The sequence below is a fragment of the Melospiza georgiana genome, chromosome 2 (assembly GCF_028018845.1).
Source record: "Melospiza georgiana isolate bMelGeo1 chromosome 2, bMelGeo1.pri, whole genome shotgun sequence".
NCBI classification, from domain to species: Eukaryota; Metazoa; Chordata; class Aves; order Passeriformes; family Passerellidae; genus Melospiza; species Melospiza georgiana.
In genome coordinates this window covers 267704-294295 of record NC_080431.1, presented here as the reverse complement: position 1 = coordinate 294295, position 26592 = coordinate 267704, and the positions used below count along the sequence as shown (strand labels likewise).

Genomic DNA, 26592 nt, shown 5'->3' with positions numbered 1-26592 from the left:
CAGGAAAGAAAAAAAAATTCTTTCAGACTTTCAATGTTTCTGTAAACTTTAGGAGGAAAATGTAGATAATTTCCCTGTCCCCCATCTCAGGCTTCTTAAATCCTTATCACATCTAATTGTTTAGATTGGAAAAGGCCTCTATGCTCATTGAATCCAACCACTAACCCAGCCCTGCTAAGGCCACAATTAAACCATGTCCCCAAATGTTACATTCGCGTGGCTTTTAAGTACCTCCAGGTACTCAACCACTTTCATGTGGCTTCCCTTTTTTTTGTTAGCAGTTGGACCCAGGAGAGGAAGACCTGATGGAGCACGTGTTTGAGATCCACGTGGAGAGTGTGAAGGGACTCACTCCCCTGCAGTCCACAGTCTGGGGAGAGGCTGACTGCTACATCCAGTACTATTTCCCTGTTCAGGAGGCTGGCTGTGGTGCACTGCAAGGACCTGGACTGCATGAGGATGGTAAGTTTGTTTTATAATTTTCCCTTATTTAGAGCATTGCTTTAATTAAATATCATTTAGTCGTGTTCCCTCTGCCTAAGTAAGAGGGGGACATGTTCTTCTGAGCTTTCAAGCACGAACGCTTATTTTCTTGGAAAAACTGGGGTTGGGCTGTGTCACTGGACTCAAAGCCTTGTTTGTCTGAGGCTGGTGGCAAGTTCCCAGTGGGAAAAAGAGACCTCATTCCAAATCTCTTCACATGGTACCTTCTCTTAAAGGGTTAAAGGTGCTAAAGGGCTGTGCCTGCTAGTCCAACAAAGGTGCAGGAATGGGTCTGCAGGGAATAGGGAGATAGTACACAGTGAAATTCAGCAAGGGCTTTACATGCACAAGCCTTTCAGGGTGCTTGTTTTGCTCTCCACAACTCCCTGACAGGTGAGTGCAGCCAGGTGGGGATCAGACTCTGCTGCCAGGCAGCAAGGGACAGGACAAGAGGAAACGGCCCCAGGTCATGCTGAGGGAGGCTTAAGTTGAATATCAGGGAAAACATCTTCATCAGCAGGGTTATCGAGCCCTGGCACAGCTGGCCAGGTGAGTGGTGGAGTCACCATCCCTGGAAATGTTCAGGAAGTGTTTGGATGTGGCACTTGGGTATGTGGTTTACTGGGTGGCCATGGCAGGGCTGGGTTAATAGCTGGATTTGATGATCTTAGAGGCCTTTTCCAAACATAACAATTCTGTGATTTTCATGGATACACCAACAGAAGAGTTGCTTGGTTTGGATCACTAGGATTGAGAGAATGGTTTAGATGGGAAGGGACCTTAAGTCCCATCCATTCACACCCCCTGCCATGGCAGGGACACCTTCCACTGTCCCAGGCTGTTCCAAGCCCTGTCTGACCTGGCCTTGGACACTTCTAGGGATCCAGGGGCAACCACAGCTGCTCTGGCAACCTGTGCCAGGGCCTCACCTTCCTATTGGGAGGAATTTCTTCCCAATATACAATCTAAATCCACCATTTTTCAGATTATAAAAGAATATTTAAATAATTGTAATTGTAGGAAAGAACATAGTGTTGTGTGCTTTGCATCACCACTGAAAAAAAAAGACATTCAGTAAAATGGTTCCATAGTAAGTGCTGTGGGATTTCTGTACTGCGTCTTTAGCTGTAGTTCCCAGGCTGTGGCTCACAGGGTCATGGGGCTGCATGGATTGCTTGTAACAGCTTTGTGAAGTGAAGCTCAGAAGAGCAAACCTTGTCCCAGGAGGATTTCATTCCCTGTCCATGGGTCCTACCTCCTGAATTATTACAAGCAGGAAAAGATGGAAAGCTGCAATTCCAACCATTTTTAACCAGTTCTGCTTGACTTCCAGGCATCACATTAAAGCCATTTAGAACAGCTACCACCTTGTGTGTCCCTGATCCCATCTTTAATGATGAACATCATCATTCCCTGTTGGTTCCTGCTGATGTCCCAGTCCAGAGGCTCCTGGTCAGTGCATTTATGTCACCAGGAGCAGCAGGAGGCGGAATCCAGTTTGAAGTCTGGTGCAGGTACAGAACAATGTCCTATTATTTGTAGATAGCACAGCAATACTGATAGAGGTACATCTGATCTTGAAAAATCTCTGGCTCTGGAGTGGATATTTTTAATAATAGATAGAAAAAAGGTAAAATCATCAACATTTAGTGATGACTATCTGCACTTAAAACCTGTGAGCCTTACTCCCCACCAAGAGTCCTAATTACTCCTTTTTATAACTTAAAAAGTGTGTGTTAATAGTTTGCTTTCTTCCATCTTTTAGTCAGCACAACAATCTAAAAGTAGTTTAAATGCTTGACGCATCTAAATTTTACTTAATTGCACCCTGAAAGTATAATTTCATTGTGCTGGATTTGCACTTCTTCCTCATACAAATCATTGAGTACAAGAGAAATAATAAAAGTGTTTTGTAAATTCAAAATGCTTCTTTGGCTACTGAAGATAATTATTAGTAATGGAGAGCAGAAGCCATGAAGACAAATAGCTTTGGAAAAGATAATAATCTGTTCATTCTGCAGTAAACAAGTCAGGCTTTTTAAAATTTGCAAAGTCACATAAGAATTACTCTGAGCTGTTCGTAAGATACAGTGCCAGAATTTGTTTTAGGATGAAGCTGAAGCCAAGTAATGCACTAAGAAAAAGGTTTAGAGTAATTTTTTTATATTCACAATCTGGTACCTCAAATCTGTTCTGCAAGAGAGGTATTTTCATTTATTACTGAGAAGTGAAAGCAGAGAATATTTGGCGCCAGATCCTTCTCTTGTTTTTCTTTGGGATGCCAACTTTTAGTGGAGTTCTTGCTTGTTGACTTGTTAGGACTAGTGCAAGTATGTATTTGTAGCATTATCTGCTTAAGCACTTAATGATTCATTTCTTCAGTGGAAATACATTTATTTTTCTCCCGTAGCTGGGGAGGCTAATTAAGCTTTGAAGACACTCAGAGTTGACTTCTGTACAGTTTGAGAGAAATGTTGATGCTGGTTTTTTGTGTCCTACTAGGTATTATTACCCAAATGTCAGAGACCAGCTGGTTGCCAAAGGGGCCCTGCCTTTGTCACGGCTCTGTGCCATGGTGACTCTGCAGCACCGCGAAGAAATAGGGATTCAAACTTTTAACCTTCCCTTGGTCCCCCGGAGTGATTCCTCAGAGGAATTTCATCTGCGGTCTTCAGGTGAGCAAGGCTTGTGGGTTTTCCCTTCAGGTGGTAAAGCCAGGTTCAATTGAGGAAACATCTGAGCAGCACAACAGTATTTGATGGTGTGTTAGCAAAGGACAAAGGAAATGGCCTCAAGTTGTGCCAAGGTGATTTAGCTTTGATATTAGGGAAAATTTCTTCCCCCAGTGGGCTGGCCAGTCCTGGCACAGGCTGCTCCAGGCCATGGTGGAATCCCCATCCCTGGTAGGATTTAACAGGTGTGTGGATGTGGCACTTAGGGACAGGTAGCTATGGGAGTGCTGGAGGAATGATTTAGCTCTATGATTTTATGGGTCTTTCCCAGCCAAAGCAGTTTTGATTCTGTTTAAAGTTCTGTCGAATTCTATAAAAGTCTGTTTGCCTCCAGGGCAAATAAAAATACGGATTTGCGTTGGCAATTGAAACCAACCAGGAGTGGTTTTCCTCTCAGCTTTCACTAACACCATAATGAGTAAAAAATTAGTGATTAAACAGGGGAAACCCTCAAACGTTCAAAAAATTCAGTCAGCCCCCAGGCTTGTAGTGCTTGGGGTTGGCCACAGGAGGGCACCACTCTGGCCTCGTTGCCTGCAATGCTGTGGCGCGGCCAGAGGAGGGTGATACAGCGGCCTCGTAGCCTGCAGTACCAGGGCGTGGCCACAGGAGGGCGACACTGCGGCTTCACAGCCTGCAGTACTGTGGCGTGGCCACAGGAGGGCGACACTGCATGCCCTGTATTGTACGCCTGCGATTTGTCCACAGGAGGGCGGCACTGCCAGCCTTGTCTTGCAGTACTGTTGTTTGTCCACAGGAGGGCGGCACTGCAGGCCTGGTCTTGCAGTGCTGTTGTTTGTCCACAGGAGGGCGACACTCTGGCCTTGACTTGCACTTGCAGTGTTGCTCTTTGTCCACAGGAGGGCGACACTGCGGGACCCGGCTTGCAGTGCTGCGCTTGGGCCACAGGAGGGCGACACTGCCGCCCAGCTGAAGCGCAGCCTCTTGCCCTGCCAGTCTCAGTGGTTTGTGGAGTTATCCTTTCAGAAAAATACTCGTTAATGGAGTAGGTTTTGTGTTAATAGATATAGCTGAATATTGAGCGTGTTGCATGTACGTGCATTATGGGCTGAGCATTTCTTTCTTTTCTTTCTTTCATTAATCCAGGTTTGCTGGATGTGAGTGTGAGGTATCAGCGATCCCTGAAAACAGCAGAAAGAGAAACTGCTCAAGCTGTTTCTCTTTCTGTACAAATACATAGGGCAGCTGGTTTGCAGGCAGCAGCCAGGTAAGGCCCCATTCAAAAAGAACCACTTTTCACTTAAAACAGCCTTATCTGGAGGTAGCAGGCTGAGGCATGGGATTAGATCAAATTCTTACTGGCCAGTTTTCCATCTGCAGGGACCAAGATTCCAAGTAGGTCCTGCTCTAAAGTGAAAATAACTTTATAAAGACTATCAGCAGCTATTTTGCTCCCTGAAGCTGCAGTACAGGGTGGTAGCATTTGTTCTGTAGAAGGATGCAGGTTGAAAGGGCATGTTTTCCTACATTTCCACTTTTTTTTTTTACACCAATGGCTGATGTAAAAATTGGCTAATATAAGATGGTACCTATTTGGGCATTGGTTCTGCTGTTGCTGATGCTATTTAAAAGCTAGCTGGGGTTGTTTTATTGCATTTGACTGTGAAAACCTCAATAAACTGACTAGGAAATGAAACATGTTCCTTCCCACCTTAAGGCTTCTGCTGCCACTGTGTGGTATCAGCTAGACTTAGTTCCAGAATATGTGATTTTCCAGAGTCAGGAAAGGGCTAGAATAGAGGGAGTCAGTTCCACAAGAGAAGGATGGCTCCTGGCATTCCAGAGCCATGGCCTGACCCTTTCTCAGTGTTGCTGTGAGACCCTGATCCATCCTAACTGAAAGGTGAGGATCACTATTGTATGGTGCTTGGAGAAGTCAAGGGAATGGAATGACCTCAGACCCCTCATCCTTCAGGTGTATGACCTGAGTAGTACCTGGGTCTGGTTTATTGTAAATTACTCCATTTGCTAGTTTTATCTCCTTTTTCTGGTCAATTTTGGTCTGTAAAAATAATCTGGCCTGACCTTTGGCTTCTTTCTGGAGCTGGTTCTCAGGGAAGTTTTTCTACAGTACAGTGAATCCTTAAAGGTGCTGAGTACCTTCTCAACCACAAATAAGAGCAAGCCACCAGTGATGAATGCATGAGTTCCTCTCACCATTTCATATCTGTCCCTAGTATGTTCAGAGGAAAAGGAAAGGTGCAAATGCTATGCGGCCAGAGCCCGCGTGAATTTTGCCTTAGAACCTTCACTGTTAGTCCCATCTGTTCACCTGTGTTTAAGCATGTTGGCTGCTAGATTCCTCATTCGTTATCTGCATTCTCTTCCCTCTTTTCTTTTCCTCTCCCCGCCTGGGCTGCAGGGCAGTGGCCCGGAGGAGCCCCTCAGTGCGGTGCCACGCAGGGGCGGGGGTGAACGCCTACGTGTGCGCGCTGCCGTCCTTCCTGCCGCCGGCGCGGGCGCGCCGCACGCGGGCCGTGCCCTGCTCCTTCTGCCCCGAGTTCGGGCAGCGCCTGCGCTTCCTCTGCCAGCTCATCACCCGGAACAGCACCGGGGAAGCCTCTTCTCTGGGGGAGCTCTTGCAGTCTGGCAGTGTTTTTTTCTCCATCTACCATCAGAGCACCAAGTCAGGTAAGGACAGCGGGGGCAAGGATTGAATACTGCTGCAGAGATCCCCTTAATTTTAGTGAATTTAAACAAATACTCACAGAATAATGGAATAGTTTGGGCTGGGACTTGAACCACCTCCCCCTGCAATGAGCAAGGCCATCTTCCAGCAGGTCAGGTTGCTCAGAGCCCTCTGCAGGAAACTCTGCAGTTGTAATAGATGTAATTATCTGAATTGTCTTTGGGAGAGACTGTTCCCCTTGGGCAAAGAGTTTTTGAACCTCCCAGTGATGAAGCTCACCTCTTACAGCTGTCCTCCAGTCAATCACTTCTAAACCTTCCCTGCCAGTTGGGCGTATTAACAAAATCATTTTATTTTCCAGCCACTGGCAAACTGGCTGACAGAACATCCAGAGATTATCTTCTTGGGACAGTCACGATCCCCACCAGAGACCTGCTGACAAGGAGATCAGGTAACACAGCAGTGCTGTGCTGCTGACATTCTGTGTAAATGCTACTGCAATTCCTTAAAACAATTTCCATTCCTTTTTCGGGGGGCTTGTTTTGGTTTTGGGGGGAGTTTCTGGGTTTTTTAGACCAAAATTTTCTCAGATGTTCCCCATGTGTTCAGTAAAAATCCGGTATTAGGAAAGTCACATAAAGGTTGTTTGAAAACCTGTTTTCAGGGTGTAGGATGTTTAGTGGCTGAATGAATATTCTGGGGGTACTATGAAGAAATTTAACTCCATGCCAGCTGAAGCCAGCATCTGAAATCCTTAGGACTTTATTCAGTGCTGCTTATTTTCTAGATAGAAAGTCCAAAAAGGATGACAGGTCCATGAGTTGCAGTGTTTAGTGCAGGACCAGTGACTCTTTTTAAAATGTCAAAGCCGCAAACAAAAGTCTTAGATAATTAGGAAGTAGCAGGATTTAATATTTTTGTTGTTTTTTGGGGTTTTTTAAACAGTCTACAAAATATCTCAATGGTCCTTTTGAGTCCATTCTACTTTAGACGATTCTGTGAAATTTCTGTGAAAAAATTATTCACATATCTGTCCCCTAATGATCTTTTTTATCTAGTATTAGTTTGGGATTATTATACCCTATAATAACAATGTTTTTATTATTTGCCTTGGTTACTTCTGATTTAATTTCAGTGAAGTTCTCATTTTCTCCAGCCCAAAATTTTGAGGTTGTGTTTAATGGGAAGAGAGTAGGAAATAAATGAGAGCACATAATTTTATAATTGGGTATCCCAGGGATATAGTGTTATTGTAAGATGGATGTTGTTAATGAAGTGAAAATCCTTTGGGATCAGAACTGCTGCTGAGGTTTTTAGAAGGCCAGGAACTTGTTGCCATTTCAGATTAGAAATCATTTATTAAAATTCCAAACAAGAACTAAGCCCTAGGTTTATTTGGCATTCTGGTCCTTGGTTGGTGACCAGAGGGGTGACTGTTCCTCAGTGGCATTTTTGGGAAGCTGGGACAAGTCTAACAGGCCCTGTCCTCCCGCAGGTGTTTCAGGCTGGTTCCCAGTGACCCTCTCCGAGGCGCCGCTGTCCCCACAGTGCTCCAACACCCTGCAGGCCGTTGTGGGAGGGCTGGAGCTCTCGGTGGCCTTTGCCCAGCAGGGTGACAGGGAGCGCGTCCTGGAGGCCGCCCGGCTCCTGGGCTGGAGCAGCGAGGAGCCGCACGGGGATGGCAGCGAGGACTGGGAGCAGAGCGCCGGCCCGGTGGCCGTGACCGTCTCCACGCCACGGCTGTGGCTGCCCCTGCACTGCGTGCTGCTGGCCGGGCAGGCTCACCTGCACGAGAGCACCCGCTGCTACCTCAGGTACAGACTGTACGACCAGGAGCCCACCTGCACGTGGCTGCGGCGGCCAGAACTGAGCGACGACATGGAGAGCGTCACGGTGAGCTTCAGGAAACCCAGCAAGGTGACCCTCAGGAGGAGCCAGGGGCTGCTGTGGTTCTTCAGGGAGGAGAAGTTGGAAATCCAGGTGTGGTGGGCCTATGGTAAGGACAATGAGGCGGAAAGACCCCTGGACACAGATCGTCTCATTGGATCTGCCTACGTCGACCTGGCAGCGTTGGCAGAGGGATCCAGGAGAACGCTGAGTGTCAGTGGTGAGTCCCTGAAACTCAGGGTCACATCCCATTCCTCCCTGCTGGCAATTTAATGTGCTTCCTTCCCTAGTCCCTTGAAACAAAATGTTCATGGGTTTTTATCGTGCACAGAGTCCCAGGGTGGTCAGGGTTGGAATGGATCTCTGGAGATCACCAGTCCCTCCCCCTGCCCAGGCAGGGTCACCTGCAGCAGGTGCCACAGCAGCACATCCACGTGGGTTTGGGATGTCCCCAGAGATGGACGCTGCAGGCCCTCCCTGGGCAGCTGTTCCAGGGCTCTGCTCCCTCCATGAGGTGGAACTTGTGTTTTAGTTTATGGCTTCTGTCATCTACATTGTACTCATCAGCTTTGTGGACTGATAGGCTTTTCTTTTAGGTACACTACAAGAGTTAAAACAAATTTTTATGCAGGGTATATGTTGTGTTCTCCATATGCGTATCTAAAATTATGCAGAGTCGCTGTTCCCAGGGCTCTCAGTAAGTTGATGTGCCCTAATCTGAGTGACTGGGGGAAGATGAAGGTGTACCAAATTTGGGGGATTGGTCATGGTCTTTAATGTTTCCAGGCTTGCACTTCTGGGTGACACTCACATAGAAATTACACTGGGAATCAAAATTCATTCTGCTGGGCTTGTGTGAGGTCTCTGCAGGAACGAGCAGCAGCAGCTGCTCTCCAGGCTCCTGCTGTTCCCATGGCTCAGTTCCTGGCTGTCTGTGCCCTCTCCTGCAGGGGTGTACCCCCTGTTCGGGTGCAATGCTGCAGACCTGGCAGGAGCTGTGGCAGCTCTCTGAGCTCCTGCTGTTCCCGTGGCTCAGTTCCTGGCTGTCTGTGCCCTCTCCTGCAGGTGTTTACCCCCTGTTCAGGTGCAATGCTGCAGACCTGGCAGGAGCCGCCGTGCGCGTCCACGTCAGCGTCGCTCCCAGTGCCCCTGCCCTGCCCAGAGCTCCCTGTGCTGAGCAGGGCAGCAGCAGCAGCAGCAGCGAAAGTGGAGGCACAGGGGACAGCCCTGCTCGGGGCCAGCAGCTCTCTGACAAACAGCAGGTGGATGTTGAAGGTTCAGGGATCACAGGTGGCCAGCCACAGGAAGAGGACATGGTGTTTCTGGAAAACACAGTTGCTGTCAATATCCTTGTGGAGAGAGCAATGCATCTAAGTTTAAAAGGTAACACCTCGCACATACACTCCCTTCCTTTTCTGTCTTTCCTGCCTTTCTTTTCTCTTTCTTTGTTTTCTCATTCTTTGTTTCCCTCTGAGATCTGTTCCTGCTCCAGCACAGTGAATGGCAGGGAGGGATTTTTAACTTGGCTTCGTGGTGTTGCAGCCCCGATCACTGTGTAAGTACAGGGGAAGCAGGAGGCTGAACTACACAGCCTGTCCTCCTGAATAAACTCCAAAATATAAATAACTTAATGCTGCCTGTTAGAGATGACAGCCAAATTCTGTATTAGGCACTGTCTGAATAGCTGAACTCCAGGTTAAGCACTGACTGAATAACTGAACGCCAAGATGCCCCTGTCACAGACTCCTGCAAATTAGGACATAATAAATTTGTAAAGCTGGGTCACTGTACTCAGCTTTTCTTCCCCTGACAACACAGCTAAGAGTCAAATGCAAGCCATGATTTAAGGGTATGTAATTCTAAAAGAATCTGAGCCCTATAGATGCATTTTTATAATCATTCTAGAATCTTCTGGAATCCATAGTCTTTGAAAAACTGGTGCAATTTTGTTATTGCAAAGTTTTTGATGATATAAAGCAGAAATATTTATATATTTTTGTCTTGCAGCATGGAGAGTAGCTCAAGCACTGGAACAGGTTCCTCAGGAGCCGGGTTGTATTCCTAGCTTTACTTCTGACTTCTTATATGACCTTGGGCAAATGAATTTTCTGTTTCTGCCTTGAATATGCCTGTTTCTACTTTGATTTCTTTGCCAACTGTGTGATCTTAATTGCTGAACTGCCTTTAGGTTTTGTTGTTGTCGTTATTAATTTAAAAATCTGTATTTCATTCTGTGTAATTTCAGGAAGTCCGCTGACAGAGCGTGAGGTGGCAGCCCCCAGCAGCTGCGTGTCCTTTGCTGTGGCTGGGGCAGAGGCTCCAGTCACCACGCCAGTGGTGGGAAATACAGACTCACCAGTCTGGGACTTCCAGCAGCAGGCAAGGTGAGAGATGGGGTTCACACTCCACATCTGGCAGCCAGGCAGGTGTGGAAAGGACATGAGGTTTGGGGGTTTTTAGCTCAGACCTGGATATCTGAGCCTAAATGAAAAAAGATTAATTGACTGCTTCAAGGAACCTCAGCAGATCAAGTCATACATGGCAGTATTCAGGAATTAACCTGTGTGATCCAATCTAGTGTCTCCTCCAGTGTTTTAAATCTGAGCCCCTTCCAAGAACCTAAAAACTGTTCTACATTTAACACTTCATTTTTACATGTGTTTGTTTTTTATTTCCAGCACTGAACTTCAAACATTACAGCTTTGCACCATAAGCCCCAGTGCTTTGCTGTCACTGTGTTATCAAATCATGAAATAAACTGTTTCTATATTTCTGTTCCCTCACAATTTCTTTGTCCTATCTTTTAAATTTACAGCAAGAGTGAGGAGAGGGAAATAGTTCTTGAATAAGCAGAAGCCCAAACTATGTAGAGATGTGTTACATTGAGGCTCAGTAATTTGGGGTTTGTTTTGTTCCTGTCCCCATCAGTACAGAAAGAAACTGGTTTGTCTGGGTAGATAAAATGGCACTGACACCTCAGAAGCATTTTACTGCTTTTTCCTGCTTTGCATAAAATATTATGGTTTTTATTCCCAACAGATTATCCAAAGAGCTTCTCCTAGATCCACAGCAAACCTTGGTCTTCAAAGTATGGCATAAAGCAGGTAAAGTTTGTGGTGCAGAACTAAGAGGAGTGTGTTTTCTGCATCCCCTTCTTTAGGGTCCTTGTATTTCATGCAAGGAAAAGAAATTCTATTAAGTGAATAGGGTAGTAGAATTGTAATGCCATCTTTTGCCCTGTACAAGAAGAATGCTAGAGATAAATACCTGTTCATTTCCTGGCCCTTGGCATCCTCCTGTCCCCCATTAATCATCTTGCAAGATTTAGTTCATCTGTATTCTCTCTGGTTTTATTGTAACAGTGCTTTAGAGGTTGGATTTTCCTGCTGAAAGATTCTTACCTGCTTCCTTCTCTTGCTGTTTGGTTTTGCTTCCAGAATAACCTTCCTGTGTACGCAGAGCACTGTGTGCTCACAGTGCTTCTCCTGCCCGTCCCTCTCCCTGCCCTGGGCTTTCTCTGCTCTGCAGGGACATTTTTAGCTGAACAAAACCCAGGTCATCCAGACAGTGTCCCCCTGTTGGACAGGATGTTGTGCGCCTCCAGGCCATGTTTCCAGGGCTGTGTTTTAGCGTTCCTGAAATGACTGATGTCAGTGTGCTTCGTGTCCTTCCTCCCCAGAGTCGGAGCGCGTGATCGGGTTTGCGGCCGTGGATCTCTCCCCGCTGCTCTCGGGCTTCCAGCTGGTGTGTGGCTGGTACAACATCACCGACTTCAGCGGGCAGTGCCGGGGGCAGATCAAGGTGGCCGTGTCCCCTCTGCAGAGCATCAGCAGCCTGAGGGAGGAGCGGCAGGCCAGGGCCCGCGGCCAGCCAGAGAGCTCTGCTGTACGTTCCTCCATCTCCTGCCCCCTCACACCTCACTGCATTGCTGACACCCAGCACTCTGGGCTCCTGAGACAATTCACAGCGCCCTCATGGACCAGTCTGCTTAAAAACCACCTAATTCCTCAGGAGTTCTGCTCCAGGTTTCCATGCTGCTGGCCAGTGCTAGTTACAGCACCTCAAGCAGGTCATGAGCATCCCCTTGGCTTCACTCTGTGGTTGCTTCATTTTCTTTAGGAGATATTCTGTGCATTTGGATGTCTGGGAGCATGGCTTAGATCTGTTGGCTGCTTTGGGTGACAGCTGGTACCCAAAAACATACAGTAGATTCAACTTTTCGTTGGTTAGGAAACATCTGTTTTTGCAAGAATTTGTTTTTCTGGGATATTTGCCTTTTTTACTGGGTTTTTCTTTATTCTCTAAACTCCCCAGATATGCTTTGGTGTGTTATAGACCTGTAAGGCAGCCTTTATCTTACTTTACATCACTTTACTCTCTGATAGCATGGAGAGAGTCAGCAAAAGTGTCTGAAATGAAAGTGTTGTGAAATAGTACTTTGGCTCAGTGCTGGGAAATCATTTGAAAATTTAAAGCTCTTTAGAAAGCCTGAGGTTTTGTTAGGATCAGCAGGGTAATACTTTGATTTCTCTTATATTCTTATTGTGAAAGACTCACGCAGAGTGTTCTTTTTTCCTGTCTGTCCCAGGTGAAGGTCAGCTTTCCAGCATGTCCCAGTAATTCTGCACACTTGTCCAAGCAGATGTTGAACTCCTTGTCAAAGGAAATCAGCGTTCCTGCTCGAGAGCAGTAAGTCCTCAGGCAGACAGGCTGACAACTTTTTGGTTATTTTCAGGTCTCAGAAATGCCTCTCTAAAGCAAATTGGCTCTACTGGAGAAATGGTACACCCTGTCAAAGTGTGCCCACTGTGTTTGGGCTTAAAAATTAGTGGGCATTGCCTTTCCCAGTGAGAGAGAGGTGCAGGAGGAAGCAGTCCTGGGACAGGTTCCTTTTGGCACAGCCCAGATGTTCTTTTTCTTGTCATTGATACTTCCTGATTTGCACCCTGGTACAGAAGGATTTATTTGCCATTGGTAAATGGTAAATAAATAAATCATAATTTATTTACCGTTGGTAAAAAGGTGCCCTTGTTAAAGCTGGCAGGTACTTTCTCCAGGCCCTGATAAGAATGAGGGTTGTGTCTGTATTTGGTTTTATTTTTAGTAAGTGTAAATTAGATAGAGTATTCCTGATGCCTCCCCTTTATTTTGCCCTAATTTCTGCCCATGACCAGTGAATGGCAGCTGGTGAAACGCTGCAATATTGCATGTTACAGGAGCAGGACTGTCAGACATCCTGCAGCAATTCCTGCTTTCTGTCCCTTCAGATGAGCCAGAGTGTCTTAGTTTATCATTTGTTTGTTTAGCCTGCAGAGATGATCCTCTTCCCATATGTGTCTTTGAAGTTTGGAGGGACTGGGTGCCACCTCTCTGGGCTCTGAACAACGGGCTTGGGAGCTGCCTGCCAGCCCCACTGTTACCTTGACTTTGGCATAAACCTGAGGCAGCAAATGCCATTCCTGTGCACATTTGGAGGAACTCGTTTCACCCATGGGTGGCTCTTTAGTGGATTTCAGGACACAGGCTGTTCTCAGGTGGCAGGCTTTGCCCAGTGAGGGGTTCCAGGATGGATTTTGGGTTGTTTCCAGCAGGATGGGCCCCGCTGGCACACAGCCCCCCCGGCACGAGGAGCACATGCAGAACGTGCGCCGCTTCCACGAGTCCCTGCAGCGGGCAGAGGGGAGCCCACGGAGATTCCAGGGATCCCTGCAGCAGGAGGACAGGAATGGGAACGCGTGCCACACCACCCGGAGGGACACGGCACCGCTGGCCTCGCGCGCCGCGCTGCTCACCGCGCTCAGGTAACTCCTGTAACCCCTCACCGTGCTCAGGTAACCCCTCACTGTGCTCAGGTAACCCCTGTAACCCCTCACTGTGCTCAGGTAGCCCCTGCAGGGCTCAGGTAACTCCTGTAACCCCTCACTGTGCTCAGGTAACCCCTCACTGTGCGCAGGTAACCCCTCACCGTGCTCAGGTAACTCCTGTAACCCCTCACCGTGCTCAGGTAACCCCTGCAGTGCTCAGGTAACCCCTGTAACCCCTCACTGTGCTCAGGTAACTCCTGTAACCCCTCACTGTTCTCCTGACTAGATTCTAGGTTAAAATGAGGTATAAATTTCAAAGATTAGTGTTTATTATCTCTAGGAATACAGGAATGAAAGATACTTCCTGGGGTATTTCATCCCTACCACAAGCAATGTATCTCAGAATCCCTAGATCTTTTATACAAAGCAGTCCTTAGATTTTTATCAAGCTCAGCCACAAGTCAAGTAATATCCTTGACTTTATGACTTTTCTTGGAAGGTCATCTCAAATCCAACTCCTTTGATTAAGTAAGTTTAGAACTAGTTCTTTTTTTAGCTTCCAGCCCAGGTTTCACAGCCAAGTCAGGATTTGTTCTGGAGTGTTATCCTCTCACTTAGAGCACCCTCAACACTTGCCTACCGATCTGCTTTTTTAAAAACCTTTAATCTTTTATCTGCATATTTACCTGTTGTTGGCTAGAATGACCCAGCTTAAACCCAGCTGCCGCAGGCTTATTTTCCCCCCTCTGACTCAATTTCTTACCACTGCTTGCAGGAAGAACTTGAGTGAGCTGGATGAGGTTCAGAGGTACTTCAGTGAGAAGCTGACCAGGTCTTTTCCCGACTTCAGCACCTCCAGACCAGGCCATGAGGAGCGGGAGAGTGACCGTCAGGGCTCCATGGGCAGAGAAGGGGATCCCAAAGGCTGCCATCTCTTGGAAAAATCCAGTCAGTTGGTGTCCCAGGTCAGCAGCCTCATCAATGGTGAGTTGTTGCTGTGAGTAGCAAAGTGACAAGGAAATCCAATCCCTGCTGGTGCTTTTAAATAACTTAGCAGAGCAGAGAATAAACTGGAGCCCAGAGCTACAGTTGCTGCCAGTTGGAAAGTTATTCCATGCTTTTCCTGCCCAGGCTTCCTGCAGGGAAGCAGCATTTCCAAGAGATGAAAGGTACATCCCTCTTATGCCAGAATTTACCATTCTTCTGCCACTTTGATCTTGTCTTTTTTTCCTGCTCTTTATTCTCCAAGGTTTTGCTCTTTCTATGTCCTTTCTCATCCTTAGCAATTGTTTTTACTGCTTTTTTTACGTGCTTTCCTCTACAGTCTGTTCCAGACTCTTCCTTCTCCCTTTCCAAATGTCCCCCAGTGTTCCCTTGGATCAGAACTTGCCTCAGAACAGTTGGTCACTTTACCTAACACTGGTGAATTCAATTCTCAGAGGATGCAAGCAGTGAACCGGATCTGCTCACTGGGGAGCAAAAATAAGTCATGTGGCTTTTTAAAGAATTTGTAAAAGTTCCCATTAATTTCATCCTGAATGCTTCTGTTTTTCCCTTAGCATTTCTGTTCTCCTGGCCTTGTCAGTGGGTGGCAGAGCAGAACATGCTCACATGTTTGCAAGGCTATGCAGGTTCAGCTCCCAGCCATCCTTACACCTGGGACTTTGTGCCCAAACCCCACATAACTCAGACTTAAGCTGAATTGTTGCTCCATGCATTCACTGATGCTCTTTTCTGTTAAGCAGACTTGCAGACCATAACTAAGAACAGCAAGGCAGCTTCTGGGGAGCACCAGGAGAGCAGCAGGAAGCGGGGTGCCTGGGCTGTGCCCGGCTGGCAGCAGGGAGGAGGCAGCCCTGCAGCTCCTGAGGGCCAGCTGGAGGTGCCAGCTGTGCCCAGCGTTCCCAGGGACACGCAGCAGCCGTGCCCTGCCGGCAGAGCCGTGTTTGGGAGACACATGTTGCACCAGCTCCTCGGCCCCATTGTCCCTGAGGATGAGCATCCTTTTGGCCAGGAAAACGAAGGTGCTTTTGCCACCCAGCCTCACAGTGAGGAGGAGTATGAAGAAGATGTAATAGAACCACGAACTCTGAATGAAATTACCACCATGACAGACAGGACGAGCCCCTGGTCCAGCATCATCTCCGAAACAGGGCAGGGGGCTGAGCTGCAGCCGCTGGAGCCCAGGCCAGAAGGGCAGCATTCCATAGATGTGGGGTGTTTCCAGAGGGGGAACAGCAGCACCTTGTCCAGCATGCTGCAAGGGGACAGCCAGGGCCTGCTCAGCGCCCTGAGCCCACCCGTGAGCCCCAGTGTGGGTGGGAACAGCTGCTGGGGAGCTGCAGGAGACCTCCAGGGCTTCCACAGCCACACAGGAGCAGCAGCAGGAGACCTCCAGAGAGGGAACAGCAGCACAGGAACAGCAGCAGGAGACCTCCAGGGCTTCCACAGCAGCACAGGAGCAGCAGCAGGAGATTTCCAGACCTTCCACAGCAGCACAGGAGCAGCAGCAGGAGACCTCCAGGGCTTCCACAGTCACACAGGAACAGCAGCAGGAGACTTCCAGACCATAAAGGAAAGTGTGGAGCTCCATGCAGGCTCCAAGGAGCTGCTGCCATCCCCAGCAGACATGGGTTTGAGCAATGAAAAAGGCACTGAGAGAGTGGAGGAGGAGGATGCTGAGGCTGTAAATGGGGATCATCAAGGCAAGGCAGGCAGTGGTTCTGATGAGAACTGTGCTCAGAGTGTATCAGCCCAAGCTGGCTCGGAAAGAAACAGCGAGAGCTTCCCTGATGACAGCAGTGAGGACGCAGTGGAAGGCTCAGAAAACCCCATCAAACAAAAAGTCACCTTGTATCCTTTACTGAAATGTTTTCTTAAACACTCTTGCATTCGGTGACTCTGCTGCTTAGTTAGAGTCTCCCTGGCCTCAGGACAGAGAAATGTGCTGTGTGAAACTCTTCCCTGGGAAATGAATCCAGGCTGGAGATCTGGGAGGGTGTTGAAGGACCCCATTACACTGTTTCACACACTGTAGTGATGACTTTCTTGAAACTTGCAGCCAACAAATTTTGTGATTTGTGAGAGTCACTTTATTTTGGGTAGTTCCCACGTCTTGTTGCATTTTCTCTCCGTGTTATTTTCCCCCATGTGTTAGAGCTCTTGTGTCTCTCCCGTATCAAAAGACACATGCTTTATTTTGCTTTTAAAATACTTCCTAATGTTTCTTGCACAAATTACAAATCTTGAATTGAGTGCTGGAATCTTTGCAGGATGAAGTCCTCTGCCAATTTGTGAGGTGTTGTTTTAAAGTGACTCAGTGTCCCATGCTCTGCAAGCCCAGGTGAGAGAACCAAGTGTTCAGAAGAGTGGAATATTGATCAAAACAAATTAAATTTACTGGGACCTGTTAACAGCTGAGGCTTTTTCCACACCTGGACCTCTGTGCAACTGCGTACTGCCAAAGGTTGTTCCTAAACAGCTGTGCTCAGATCTGATCCTGTGGTTGTTCCCAACTTCTTCCTTCCACCCCAGGAGATGGAAGCCTCCATGAGACTGCTCTGCACGTCTTCCCATCCTTCCTCACCTCCAAAAGTGAGTATGGGATGCCCTTGCCTTTATTGTCCAGCTTAGTCCATTCCTTGAAGCAGGAACAAAAGTTCTCCCTTCCTTTGCCTGCCCCCACTCAGCTTAGATGTGATGGCTTCCAGCAGTGTCAGGGGAATGTTCCTGACAGCTCTCCTCTCCGTGAAGATGGTTTTAACATCCATGGCTGTGTTCCCTGTGATCCTTTATGCCTTTATATCAACCAGCATGCTCAGGAAATGCTGCTCCATCAGGTCAGTGGGAGTGGCAGGTGCTCACTCTGCACTTCCTTGTGCTTTAGTGTGAGGTGACATGCCTGGTTCTGAGAGTTTTAACCTGTGATTGACAAACTTCAGATTATCTCTTTTAGATCAGGATGAAATGAGGGAGTTTGCAGCAGGAGGGGGTTCCTGGAGAGGGATCTTGTGGTGGTTCTGTGACCCAGGGAGCAGTAGAATGGCTTGAGTGGTTGTTCCTCCTGCAGGAAAGCTGTGGATTGCTGAGGTTTTGCTTTTTTTAAATGTTCATAAGGGCTTATTTACTGTCAGAGGTTTGTCGCTCCAACATCTACATATTTATCTTAATTTCAGTTCATAAAGAGGGGGTATAAAAAGAGACTTTTTACACAGGCATATAGTGATGGGATACGGGGAAACAATTTTAAACTAAAAGAGGGGAGATTTGGATTGGATATTGGGAAGTTTTTCCCTGTGAGGGTGGAGAGGCCCTGGCAGAGGGTGCCCAGAGAAGCTGTGGCTGCCCCTGGATCCCTGGAAATGTTCCAGGCCAAGCTGGATGGGGCTTGGAGCAGCCTGGGACAGTGGAAGGTGTTCCTGCCCATGGGACAAGATAATGAGCTAAGCTTTAAGGTCCCTTCCCGCCCAAACCATTCTGGAATTCCTGATCCTTTTCCAGCCCCAGCTCTGTGTGGATCTGGGTGTGCAGCAGCTGGGCTGTTTGTTTACCACTCCCAGATAGGGTGATGCTTTTCTTCCTCTCTGTGTGACCTCTGAAACAAACACTTCAAGGGACATTTATGTCACTGGGAACAGCTTGCCTGATGAATCAAAACAGACTCAGGCTCTGACAGCTCTGAAGTCACAGAAACCTCTGGTTTAATACTAATACCAGCTTTCCTTGAATTCCCTCTCTGCAGCTCTGAGCTGAGCGGCTGGGACTACAGCCCTGCAAATTATTACTAATTAGGTAAAATGTTAGCAAGGCACTATTAGGATATTTTGATCTTAAAGCACTTAATTTGAGGATTGGCTGACACTAATCCTTTGCTGCAGCACTTGTGGGATGTGTGAGACAGGATTTGGTTGTGCCTTGTTCATCACATTCCCTCTGTGAAGAACCAGTTTTTCACTGCTGCCAATACATAGAGTTCAGAAAAAAATGCTTCCTCATAGTTTCTTTTTTAGTTAGGGACATCAGCTTCTAAATGTGGCCGTGGTTTGGTTGTGCACAGGTCAGCAAACAGGCTGACACCCAAGCTGTGCTCTGGTCACAGCAGGCCCCTGTCTCACTTGGCAGCTGGCAGACGTCTCTGCTGGCCTTCCAGGGCCCTGCCACCTCTCCCTGGCTGCTCTGGCTCCTGCTCTCCCAGCTCCTTCCTGGAGTGACACAGCAGTGCTGAGCTGTGGAGCTGGGCAGCCTGAGCACAGGGGCTGGCAGCATTTGGGACAGAAGCATTATCCCAGCTCCTGCTGAGAGAGCACAGGGCCCTGAGGTCAGGCTGCAGCAGGTCAGGCTCAGCCTGGATGCTGTGACACCTCCCAGGGATCAGAGTTTTGTAGAGCCTCACAAAGCCTCTTTGTTTTTTCCTTCTTTTCTCCATGACATCAAACTAATGCTTCCCATTCTTGGGGTTCTTCCCAGCTCTTTCTTCCACACACTGGGGCTTAGAGGATAGGTTTGAAAAATCAGAGCATGGATGAACTCTTCCATAAAATGCCAGAATCCCAGAATGGTTTGAGTGGGAAAGAACCTCAAGATCCTCTTGTCCCACCCCCTGCCATGGGCAAGGACACCTTCCAGTGTCCCAGGTGCTCCAAGCCCTGTCCAGCCTGGCCTTGGACACTTGCAGGGATCCAGGGGCAGCCACAGCTGCTCTGGGCACCCTGTGCCAGGGCCTGCCCACCCTCACAGGGAGGAATTTCTTCCCAGTATCCCATCTAGCCCTGCCCTCTGGCAGTGGGAAGCCATTCCCCTTGTCCTGGCACTCCAGGCCCTTGGCAAAGTCCCTCTCCAAATGCAGTGATATTTTTCCTGCCTTACCTCTAGGAATATTCCAACAGGATAAGAAACTTACATGGAAACCAGTTTTACTCAGAATAATTCATATTTGTGTATACATAGACTTACCTTCAGTGTGAATTAGAAATAACACAGCCTTGGGCAGATTCACAAAAACAGCATTTATCCAAAAATGCAGCAGCAGCCAGAAAAATCCTTTCTTGGTTGTGTTGTTTCTTCTTGATCTGCTGGATCTTTGTGATTTCCTTGCTGGAAAGCAGGATCAGGTGGCAGTGCCAGGGTGGGTTGTGGCCTGTTAACACAGATCTGTTCACCCTCCATCCCTGGGCACAAACCCACTGAGCCACAGGGCTGAAACGTCCTCTGCCCCCAAGCCTGGAATTCCCTGACCTTGGGAGAGGCCGTGCCCCGCACCGTGGATCCGTGTGTAACTCATGGATCTGCTCTAGCCCAGCCCCAGGCACTCAGGCACTCAGTAATCCCTGGCTGGCTCCAGTGCCATTCCTGCAGGGAGCAGAGCACAGCGTGACCCACGGCACACGTGTGCCCTTTCCTCCTGCATCTTCCCAAGGAACACGTGTGCTTCCTGGCTGAGCCCCAGGCACTTGGAGCTGACAGACAGACAGGAGGACACCTGGGATGGGCACTGGCCTGAGCCTGTTCCTGGGCTGAGGAGTGCTGTAAACACGACATCTCAGATGTGTGCTCTGGAAACTATGCAGCAGGATCAGACTGGCAGCCAGAATCTGCCTGTGAGGTGGGTCGGAGGAAGGTTTGATGTCCAAAAAAAGAGCAAGGGAGCTGGGGAAGGGGCTGGAGCACCAGGAGGGGCTGAGGGAGCTGGGAAGGGGCTCAGCCTGGAGCCCAGTAAGAACGGGAAGTGTTTTAAAGTGTTTTGCCCGCAGGGTCCTGGTGCTGTTTCTCTTGAGCATTTTAGGGATATTAGATGTTAGGATGGAATTTTTGACTCTGAGAGTGGGCAGGCCCTGGCACAGGTGCCCAGAGCAGCTGTGGCTGCCCCTGGATCCCTGGCAGTGCCCAAGGCCAGGCTGGACAGGGCTTGGAGCAGCCTGGGGCAGTGGAAGGTGTCCCTGCCATGGCAGGGGTGGCACTGGATGGGCTCTAAGGTCCTTCCCCACCCAAACCATTCTTGGTTCTGTTCCTTACATTGGAAATAGGAGCTGCTGGCTCTCCATCCCTGGCTTTGCAGGACACGTGGGATATGGGAAAGGGGAGCAGTGGGAGGCAGGAAATGCAGTTTCATGCACCTTTGAAAAGGGGTTAGTTGGCAGACTGGGGGAGTTTCCTAGAGAGAGGCTTTCAGATGCTGTGCAGAGCTCAGGGATCAGCCCAGAGCCTGCTCACTGCCCCTCTCCAGCCACTCCTGACTGTTGGGCTGTTCCTTGGACAGCTGGGCAGAAAACAGCATGGGACCAATGAGCTGCTGTCCTGTCTCTGGACAGCCCTGTCCAGGGGAGGTGCTTTGCCCAGCAAGCAGCTCGTTCTGCTGGTTTTTAAGCTTCTTCTGTGGCCAGGTCTGCATTTAATCTCTCTTGGCTCCTTGTATTTTGGTTTAGGAAATTGATCCTGGAGAATTGTTAGGAAGAGCAAAGCAAGAGTTCTCCTCATAATCATGTCTGTTATTTCAGTGCAATAAGAAGGGGAAGTGGTTTAAAGTATTTTACCTGCAGGCTGTAATGCACGGGTTACCAAACACAAGGACTCTCCTATTCCTGAAAAAGCCATTTCCCTCTCCAGACAGTGCATCTCAAAGTGCACCACAGCAGGGTCCTGGTGCCATTTCTTGGGAGGGAGCTGGGCACCTCAGGAGACCTTTCCAAGGCTCAGGGAGGCAGCCCAGGGATGTAGGTGAAAGGCCAGCTTGGCAGATCAGTTTTCCAAAAGACATTCCTGGCCCCCCAGCTTCCTCCCTTAAAGGCTCCTGAAGCAGGATTGCTTTGCTCAGTGCTCCACAGGCACAGCCCAGCTCCAAACTAGCTGGGGGGAGTTGTGGTTTTTTGTGTGCTGAAATTACTCAGGAGCACCAGGGACACAGCCAGGCTGCTGGCAGGGCACAGAGGAGATGATACTGGTTAAGCCAGGGCTTTTCCTCTCCTGGGCTGCTGCCTTGGGGTCCCTGCAGGCACCTGAGCCTGGCCCATCCATTTATCATGGAATCACATTGGTGGTTTGGGCTGGGAGGGACCTTAAAGCTGATCCAGCCCCATCCCTTGCCATGGCTTCCAGGTGCTCCAAGCCCCATTCAGCCTGGCTTTGGGCACTTTTAGGGATCCAGGGGCAGCCACAGCTTCTCTGGGCACCCTGTGCCAGGGCTTCATCACCCTCATAGGGAAGAATTTCTTCCCAATATCTAATCTAAATCTCTCCTCTTTTAGTTTAAACCCCTTCCCTGCCTTGTCCTGTCAGCAGGCTTAGGATTTGTTGTTGACAGAGCATTGCCTCTCCTCTGTGATATTTGGTCTTCAGGGTTCTGGAAATGATAAAGTAAAACAATAATGGAAAGCCAAAATAAAGTCAGGTCCCAGTGACTACAGCACTGGCATTCCTTTGGCTTTGTGCGGGGAGGCTTTGGCCAGGGGTGGGCACCCACAAGGTCACACACCAGAGCCCCATTCTGGGTTCAGATCATTCTCTTTCTCCTTGGGGTGGTTTTCCTGTGTATCCACCTTGCCACCCTCTGCCCAGCCCTGTGGTTTGCCACGACTGAAGGCAGAGCTCTGACCCTGGTGCCTCTCTCCCCAGGGCAGGAGCGGAGCGGTGCCTGCAGGGATTCCCTACCGGAGAGTGGCTCGGCCCAGGCCCAGCCCGCAGCTCTCGCAGGAGGAGGCCAAGAGGATCGCCAGGATCTTCTCTGCTCAGCTCTCCACGAAGGAATAGTGCTGCCCAGAGACCCTGCACAGCACAGCTTCCTCACCAGGCACGGGCAAAGGCAGAGCCCCCCAGGGAAGGGGAGTGGGGGCCACAGCCTTCAGGCTCTGCTTTTAGTTTGCCTCATTGGCTGGTTAATTGGAGTCCCCTGTTTAGAAGGGCTTAAAGCCTGTGGCACCCACAGGGAGCTGTGTCCTGTAGGGGCAGGTCCCCAGTGAGACACACCCCTGTGGGTAACCCATAACCTGTTATCTGCTCTCCAACTAGTCCAGTTTTAGGATTTATTCCTGTCAAATAGCCCTTTCAAAAATAGTTGGTGGGCAGCACAATTCTCTGTTTCCTCAGGTGCCCAAAGTGCTTGTGTGAACACAGACTGAGGGCACATAAAATCTGGTGGGTGTACAAAAGAGGGTGACTAGAAAGATGAGACTTTTATATTTATATTTAAATTATTTTTGTACACCTTTCAGAGAACAGACTTTGATGCCAGCAGAGCTCAGTTATTTTTGTACTGCTCTCTCCAGTGTTTGTTTGAATAAAATTCCCGTTTTCTTGTCAGCCTGTGCAAAGTGTCCCTATGGCAGGGCAGGAACCTTTCCTCAACAGTAGACAGGAGTCTCTCCCACATGAGCTCCAGGTCAGAGAAATGCTGCTGGAAGCTGGGGTGGCCAGGGGCACATGGAAAGAGCAGGGCTTTGCCAAGGAGTCGAGTGTCACCCTGCAGCACAGCCCCATGTGGGCCAAGTCACTTCCAATCTGAGCTGCTTTTCAAGCCACGTCTGGAATTCAGGATTTCAGCAGCCAAAGGATCAGCATTCCCTTTTTTCTCCCACTTCTGCAGCATTGTTTTTCCCAGGGACACCCTGAACGCGTCAGTCACTGCTGGCACAGCTTGCCTTGTGCTTGTGGCCCCTTCCCCTGCCCTTGCTGGTGGGGATGGAAGGCAAAGGCACCCAGTGTCCCCTGGAAGGACAGGAGTGACGTGCAGGCTGCTTTCTCCTGGTGGCATCCCAAAAAAGCCTCGGGCAGGCTGCCAGCTGGGCTGGGCTGGCTGCCACAGAGGAGGTCACAGCACTGACCCCGAGCTGTTTCTTGGGCATGAGGTAAACACGTTTTCCTTTCAGCTTTGGGTCAGCCCTGGAGCCGGGCAGGAAAAACAAGGCAGGAGCCAGCTGGAGAGGGGTGTTGGTGCCAGGCAGCTTTGGTCTGGAGCCCGAGGGATGGGGCAAAGGTGGCTCCAGGTGTCAGGACCTTGTGCACAGTGAGCTCAGGTGTGAGTGTGGAGGCTCAGAGCACATCCTGAGGGACCCTTCTGCATGTGGGGCTAACGAGCACCAAGGGTTAAACACACTGAGTTTTTAAAAAAGGAAGGAAATGGGCCTTTTCTCACTCCACCTTGGCCTCCAGCCCTCCTGTCCTGAGCCCAGCCCTAGTGCCCATCCACACTCTGAGGGTGCCATGGATTTGGTGATGGATTACACCCCAAGGTGCTCACCCAGCCCCAGCTCCACGGGAGCTTGCGAACGCGTTCCACCATGCAGGGGCAATCGTGCTGGGAGCTCAGCAGCTCTCTGGGATGGATTGAGGTTCATGGTTTGTGTTGGGCAAAGGGATCCAGCCTGCCCTGCACAAAGAGCTCAGTGCTGCGCTGCCCCCAAACCACTTGGTAATCTTTGGGGTGAGGGTTTTCTGCATCTCGTCCTTCCCAGAGTGTTTTAGGGTAAAAACCGACATTCCTCCACAGTGCAATGCAGGGGGTCTGGGCAGGGCCCCCCTCCCCATGCCTGAGCCCCGGGAGGGGTTAGAGGGCTGAGGCATCCACCTCACTGGGGTGCCAGGTGACCCAGTGCCATCAAGTGAAATGCCACCGGGGGGACACTGTTTTCCTGTCACCCGATCCTGGCTGCTGGAATGCCCTGGGTGCTATATAAGGGTGGGGCCAGAGGCCGGCTCTCAGGCACTGCCTGTGCAAGGCAGGAGCTGGAACACCGAGGTCCCTACGGTGAGGGCACGGAGGGACGTGGCTCGGGCAGGTCACTCGGGGGAGATGATCTCACCCAGCATCCCCTGTGTGGCTGGGGTGGGATGGGGAAGGGTGGGCATTGGTGATCCCATGCTGAGCAAGCCCCGTGCCTCAGTTTCCCTGCGGTAGAAGGGAGCAGACAGGGCAGGATATGGATTTTGGGACTGACCAAAGGCACCAAGAGCCACCACGGCACACCATCGTCACCTCGGTCGCCGAATAGGACAGCCACGTGAAGCCCTGTCCTGACGCACCCTGCCGGCTCCCCCACAAACCCTCCTCTCCTTCCAGCCCCTGTGCCACCATGGTGGGTCTGAAGCCCCCCGAGGTGCCCCCACCGGCCACCGTGAAGTTCGTGAGCGCGGGGATGGCGGGCTGCATCGCCGACCTGTGCACCTTCCCCCTGGACACGGCCAAGGTGCGCCTGCAGGTACGATCCAAACCCCGGGCAGAGGGAGCGACCTGACCTGGGACTGCCCCACACGGAGCTGGGCACACCTGGCAGGTAGCAGAGGGTGGGGTGACACAGTGGGCACCCGCAGATCCAGGGCGAGGTGAGGATCCCCCGCACGGTCAGCTCGGTGGAGTACCGGGGCGTTCTGGGCACGCTGAGCACCATGGTGAGGACGGAGGGAGCGCGCAGCCTCTACAGCGGGCTGGCAGCCGGGCTGCAGCGCCAGATGAGCTTCGCCTCCATCCGCATCGGCCTCTACGACTCCGTGAAGCAGCTCTACACGCCCAAGGGCGCTGAGAGTGAGTGTCCCCGAATTCCCTGTGCACCCCCTTCCTGAGGCACTGCCCTTTCCAGAGAGGAACTCACCCTGGGGGCACAGCTCCCCGAGATGCCCCTGTACGGCACCACAGGACGCTCACCCCGGGGTCCCTGTGGGGCTGGGTGTCCCTGAGGGGCCGGGAGTCCCGATACCCGTCTTCTGCAGACACAAGCATGGCTACGCGGCTCCTGGCCGGCTGCACCACGGGCGCCGTGGCCGTGGCCTGCGCCCAGCCCACCGACGTGGTCAAGGTGCGGTTCCAGGCCAGCGGGGCCCAGTGGGACAGCCCTCGGCGCTACAGTGGCACCGTGGATGCCTACCGCACCATCGCCAGGGAGGAGGGCGTGCGCGGGCTCTGGAGAGGTGCGCCTGGGCAAGGGATTGGCCTGGGAAAGGGATGGAAATGATGATGAGGAAGGGCAGAAGGACGGGGGCAGCCGGGCTGGGGCACCTGCCCAGGATGCTCCAGTCGGGGCTGTGAGCAGCGGTCCCAACGCCACCACCCTCCTTCCCCCAGGGACGCTGCCCAACATCGCCCGCAATGCCATCATCAACTGCGGCGAGCTCGTCACCTACGACCTGCTCAAGGACGCGCTGCTGCGGGCGCAGCTCATGACAGGTGAGCACGGCACAGGGAGGGGACACGGCCGGGCGCCACCCCTGTCCCTGCAGCGTCCAAGCCCCGACTCTGCCCACCCTCAGACAACGTCCCGTGCCACTTCGTGGCCGCCTTCGGCGCCGGGTTCTGTGCCACGGTGGTGGCGTCGCCGGTGGACGTGGTGAAGACGCGGTACATGAACGCCAGCCCCGGGCAGTACCGCAATGCCCTGAGCTGCCTGCTGGCCCTGCTCATGCAGGACGGCCCCGCCGGCCTCTACAAGGGGTGAGTTCAGCTCCTGCGGACCGGCTGCGGTCACCGCCCGGGCCGCGGCACGGAGCCCCAAACACCCCGACCCGCGGGCAGGATCTGGGGGATCCCCGCTCTGGGGATGTCCCCGCACGTCCCCTGAGCCCCGCTTGTGCCGGCGCAGCTTCGTCCCGTCCTTCCTGCGGCTGGGCTCCTGGAACGTGGTGATGTTCGTGTCCTACGAGCAGCTGCAGCGTCTGATGGTGCTGGCACGGCCGGCGCTGGCCTGAGCCCCCGGCGCCCCGGGCCGCCCGCCGAGGCTCACATCGATTACATTAATCGCATCCATTCTATTCATTGTCGGAGCGCCGGGGAGCAGCGGAGCCACAGGCCCGGGGAGGGACCCGAGAGACGCGAGGAGGAGGATGCTGTAGGAGGAGAAGCGCGGGAGAACAGAGGCTATCGGAGAAGAGTTTTGACGGACGGAGGAAAAAATGTTTGTTGGCTTTGCAGCCGGGAAGAGCAGCGCTTCCCGAGGGCGGCGGTGTGGGCAGGCGGGACCAAGCTGAGGGCCAGGGAATTCCCGTTGTTCCTCACTGGCGCTTCCAATAAATCGCCCCTATGGGGTCTGATCACAGCGTGGCTCAGGGTTTCTTTGCC

The 26592-nt window shown here is 50.8% G+C and overlaps 2 protein-coding genes across 2 annotated transcripts in view; both read left to right on the top strand.

The window, feature by feature from the left end:
- The window catches only part of C2CD3 (C2 domain containing 3 centriole elongation regulator), a 36727-nt gene extending 13880 nt beyond the window's left edge, over positions 1-22847 (top strand). The window contains 18 exon segments of the mRNA XM_058045712.1: positions 279-462; positions 1817-1997; positions 2986-3158; positions 4323-4443; positions 5599-5867; positions 6227-6316; positions 7361-7972; positions 8818-9135; positions 9998-10136; positions 10792-10856; positions 11432-11637; positions 12341-12441; positions 13341-13553; positions 14332-14540; positions 15302-16409; positions 17048-17150; positions 22169-22370; positions 22373-22847. Coding sequence (XP_057901695.1) covers positions 279-462; positions 1817-1997; positions 2986-3158; positions 4323-4443; positions 5599-5867; positions 6227-6316; positions 7361-7972; positions 8818-9135; positions 9998-10136; positions 10792-10856; positions 11432-11637; positions 12341-12441; positions 13341-13553; positions 14332-14540; positions 15302-16409; positions 17048-17150; positions 22169-22370; positions 22373-22455 — 4377 coding nt within the window. The 3' untranslated portion in view covers positions 22456-22847.
- Positions 22848-24379: 1532 nt separating this feature from the next.
- LOC131097033 (putative mitochondrial transporter UCP3) lies at positions 24380-26322 on the top strand. Its single transcript, XM_058045707.1, has 6 exons — positions 24380-24742; positions 24855-25065; positions 25251-25448; positions 25603-25704; positions 25788-25968; positions 26117-26322. The coding sequence occupies exons 1-6, from the start codon at positions 24617-24619 to the stop codon at positions 26220-26222; spliced, it is 924 nt and encodes a 307-aa protein (XP_057901690.1). The 5' UTR covers positions 24380-24616; the 3' UTR covers positions 26223-26322.
- The last annotated feature ends 270 nt before the right edge of the window (positions 26323-26592 follow it).

Bases quoted from the DNA above. Each gene is read 5' to 3' on its own strand.
- LOC131097033 (XM_058045707.1), top strand. From the start codon at position 24,617: ATGGTGGGTCTGAAGCCCCCCGAGGTGCCCCCACCGGCCACCGTGAAG. The intron at 24,743-24,854 runs GTACGATCCAAA...GGGCACCCGCAG, and splicing joins CGGCCAAGGTGCGCCTGCAG to ATCCAGGGCGAGGTGAGGAT. The intron at 25,066-25,250 runs GTGAGTGTCCCC...CGTCTTCTGCAG, and splicing joins CACGCCCAAGGGCGCTGAGA to ACACAAGCATGGCTACGCGG.